Below are 3,984 nucleotides of genomic sequence, written 5' to 3' on the forward strand. Positions count from 1 at the left end.
TTAAGTATATAGACTATACATTCTTAAATGCAAGTACAGTTATAGCATAAGCAATGTACTTCTAAGCTTCATATGTCCTCGTTCGTTTCATCAAATGCAAGTATAGTTAAGCAGTATACTTATAAGCTATGAAACAATTATAACGCTATTCATCTACCTGAAGATCGTATATCGTGAGGGTCATGTGCGTCTTGTAAGACGGTTTCTCGGGGGTTGAAGTGGTCTTGTACTTGTTGCTCTCGTGAATCATCACGCCGTCCTCCCTAGTCCAGTAATTCAAAGAAGTCGGATGCGCCTCCGTGTGGCATTCCAACGTTACCGCGTAGCCCAAGGGCGCGCCGACCAATTGGTGCGGTATCCACAGCATCGGGGGAACTGCAACGAGAAAAGTGATTGATTGGCTCATAAATGTTCCAATTACTACCGATACAAGCCGGTGGCCAACCGATCGATACCCGTTACTGTTCCGTGTCTATAAATCTCTACGAAACACGCGTCCGTACGCCCTGGTAAGTCGAGAACAAAACGATCAACGAAACATCTCTATTTCACCGAGTAACAGATGTTAGAATCCGTTGTTTCATCAATAACGAATTACATAATATACTTTTACTAGAGTATCGGCCATTATGCAACGTGAGAAGTTTTAAAGCACTTTATATCGGTATATCTGCAGTATGAATAAGGATATGCATGGGGAGTCAGAAGAAAGCACTTTCCCCAAGTTTTGATTATTTATCAGTGGAGAAAGCAAAAAGAATATTCCATTACGTGCGATCAGTAATAAAAATAAGGAATCTCGCCTCATTAGACAACTATTACTGTACATAACTTAAACGAGCTTTTATTATGATAAACTAGATATATAAATTAGACTAAGCTCGACTCGTTTAAACTAATAATAAGATAATTAACATTAGGAAAAAGTTGAAAAATATATTATTAGAATAACCTTCTTTGTAATAGGCTACGAGCCTGGAGCACAAATAAACTATACAGAGTATTTCGTAAATGGTGAACAAAACTTTAGGAACAGATTCCTAATGCTTAGAGAAGTTATATCAACAAAGAACCGGAAATGATTAGTTTCTGAGTTATTAAATGTTTCCTGATAAGTGGATTGATAGAGGTGGACCAATTGCTTGGCCTCAATGCTCACCAGATTTAAACCCATTGGACTACCTTCTATGGAGTTATGTAAAGTCTTTAGGCTATTCTTCTGCAATAGATGACGTAGAAACTCTCTGCGACTGAATTATATCAGCTTTTCAGACGATACGCGCCATACTAGAAATGGAGCGCGTTTGGAACTCAATAAGACAAGTTGACATATTGAACAGTTCCTCTAAAACGATGTGACGAGAATTGTGATACAAAAACTTTAATAACTCAGAAATTAATAATTTCCGAACGTATGTTAATATAACTTTTTTGTCTTCTCTAATCATTAGGAATTTATTCCTAAAGATTTGCCTACCATTTAAGAAACACTCTGTATTAATGTACTCTTACTGTTCTGCGGATTTTTTATCGTTGATTTATACCACGATTCGTTAGGCATTTAATAATTCAATATGCAACAGCAACTAGTTTCATAAAAAGTAAACTCGTTTGAACTTTTTCCTCGAGCCTCAGTGCTAGTTCTTATCCTGTTACTCTCCTCGTTTCTTCTTCGTTTTCATCGAGTATTCCCCGGTCGAGTTTTGATTTACGCGCCGCGGGCGCCGGGCAATTAAGGGGCAAATTACCGTCAAGATGCTCGATTAAAGACAACGGGGTTGGAACAACGGCCGGCACCGGCTTGGAAACGTGCGTCAACGGTTTAAAACGGTCCCTGGCAACCCGACAGAAAATGAATGAAGACGAATGCCTCGGCGATATTTTATGGAAATTCGATAAACGTTCCTTGGATTAAAACCGGCAACGGGTGAGGGCGGCCCATTTTTCGCTGCTTTACACACCGGCGATGGACCGTCGTTTCTAATGACGGAATCCGTTACGTCGTAACGGCGTATTAACTTTTAACGGACGTGGAATCGAACATTTATTTCGATATTCGAGCTGTTTCATCAAAACGTCGATGCAGCTGCGACGAAGGATTCAGATTTAAATGGTACTCTGAAAATGACCAGCAGTTGTACTTGAGAACGTGCATACATATGATTTCTTGATGGACTTTTTATTCTTACTAGATTCCCAAAAAAACTGTCCATCTGGACTATACAACTTTTGTTTAAAACATTTTTTCGTACGAATAACTTGCAAGTTACTTACGGTCGTCATGTTCTAAAACTCACCCTGTATACAAAAAAATTATATTGAAATTCTCGATTGAAAATCGTTTCACATATAAAGGAAGCAGCAGCAAGAAAAGCATTATTTATCTTAATTTACTTTAATCTAATTAAAATATGTATTAAAACCATTTAATATCACCTCATGTGTATACAAACAATTTTGGATTTCATAAATCCCAATAGAGTTAAAAATGCGATTAACATAAGAAATATACTCTACTTCTGTTTTTAAAATCAATGGGTCATTGTATTGTCAGTTTGTTCGTTCTTTCGGCCGCCTGACTGTCTGACTAGAGTGAAGTAGTGGAGCCAGTAACTGGGTCAAGGTGCGAGAGAGAAATCCGAGATATGTGAGGAGAATAGCAACAGAAGTGTGAGAGAAGTTATGATTGTATTTAGATAAAAATATCTCAACAACTCGAAGTAAAGTAAAGATAAACTTAGGATTTTAGGATTATAAGGATCTTTAAAGAGCAGAGTTTTTCTACTTCTAATCGCGGTAGTTTCCTCCTACTGATTATTTATTGCTAAGCTAACGACAAAATCCTTTTAGTCTCTTAAATAAATATCTTAAATTTTGATACAACATTGCCAATTCCAAAACGAGAATCTTTTTATCGTGCCCCTTTGAGAATAGCTAGCTTTAGTCAGATTTCGAGGACGAAGACTGACACAAAAGTATGCGCGTGTAGGTAGTAAAAAGCTTTAAAATTTAAATAAAGATTCGACGTCGAATGGTTACAGGAAGGCAACTTTCACCCTTTTCATTCCACGGGGAATTACAAGAGTTCGTCCCTCTCTACATCTATACATCTCACTGCCTTTAACAGCGACTGCAAGCTTGATTTTCTTCATCCTTTAAGATTCTTTGGGGACAGGTAGCTACTGTGGGTGTATGCTTTATTTAAAACATTCTGAAAGCTTATCTTTGATGTCGGATATATGATAAATTATTTGGATCGTTAAATAGGTTAGACTTCTCTTTTAATAACCAAGACTTTCTCATCCCTCGGAATGCCCGTTTCAATGTAGCCTTCCCAAGGTTTTCACTCTCGTCAGTTTCCATTTAATTTATTATTCAGAGATTTGTTTTGTTGTGTTTCAGTTTGCAAAATTTCCTATCTCTATCTTTGCAGTGGAAACATAAATTACGAATAAATAAGATATTTAATTAAATATTCAACTGCTTCATATTTTACGGATCTGCTAAGGTAATTTATTTATATCTGTTAAGGAATCTTGATGGCGTGAAGACAAATATCATGATTTAAATAAGAGTGCACTCGGGCGGAATGGAAAAAAAGGGGGAGATGGAAAGCGATACTCGCCACGGCAAGTGGATGTAAATTACCTGAAAATTTAAATAAACATCCCCTCGAATTGCTTCCGAGAACAAAGTGCATTCCTTTGAACCTCCTCGCTTTATCCTGTACACTACTCCCATTGATTTTTCCGCACTCTGTTAAAATTGCTTTCATTTTCTACTTGTCTTCGCGCGCCGAGACGGTCTTACCTCCCATCGCGATCGTCGTTGTAACAAAGCACCAGATAAATTTTAATTTTCCAGTTTCATCAAAAGTTATAAAAATATTCCGAATAAAAATCCATCGTGCCCTTTGTCCAACGAATCGACTGCAAATATGATGAATACATAAATGAATTGAATGTGCAGAAATTGTAAACGCTC

At 37.3% G+C, this 3,984-nt stretch overlaps 1 protein-coding gene across 4 annotated transcripts in view; it reads right to left on the reverse strand.

The window, feature by feature from the left end:
- The window catches only part of LOC108632528 (lachesin), a 268,437-nt gene that overhangs the window by 55,052 nt on the left and 209,401 nt on the right, over positions 1–3,984 (reverse strand). For all 4 annotated transcript variants that reach the window (XM_026819746.1, XM_026819747.1, XM_018037179.2 and 1 more), the window contains one exon: positions 158–375. In XM_026819746.1, coding sequence (XP_026675547.1) covers positions 158–375 — 218 coding nt within the window. The remainder of the gene's footprint in view (positions 1–157; positions 376–3,984) is intronic.

Source organism: Ceratina calcarata, unplaced genomic scaffold (genome assembly GCF_001652005.2).
Source record: "Ceratina calcarata isolate Rehan_Ccalc_2016 unplaced genomic scaffold, ASM165200v1 scaffold16.2, whole genome shotgun sequence".
NCBI classification, from domain to species: Eukaryota; Metazoa; Arthropoda; class Insecta; order Hymenoptera; family Apidae; genus Ceratina; species Ceratina calcarata.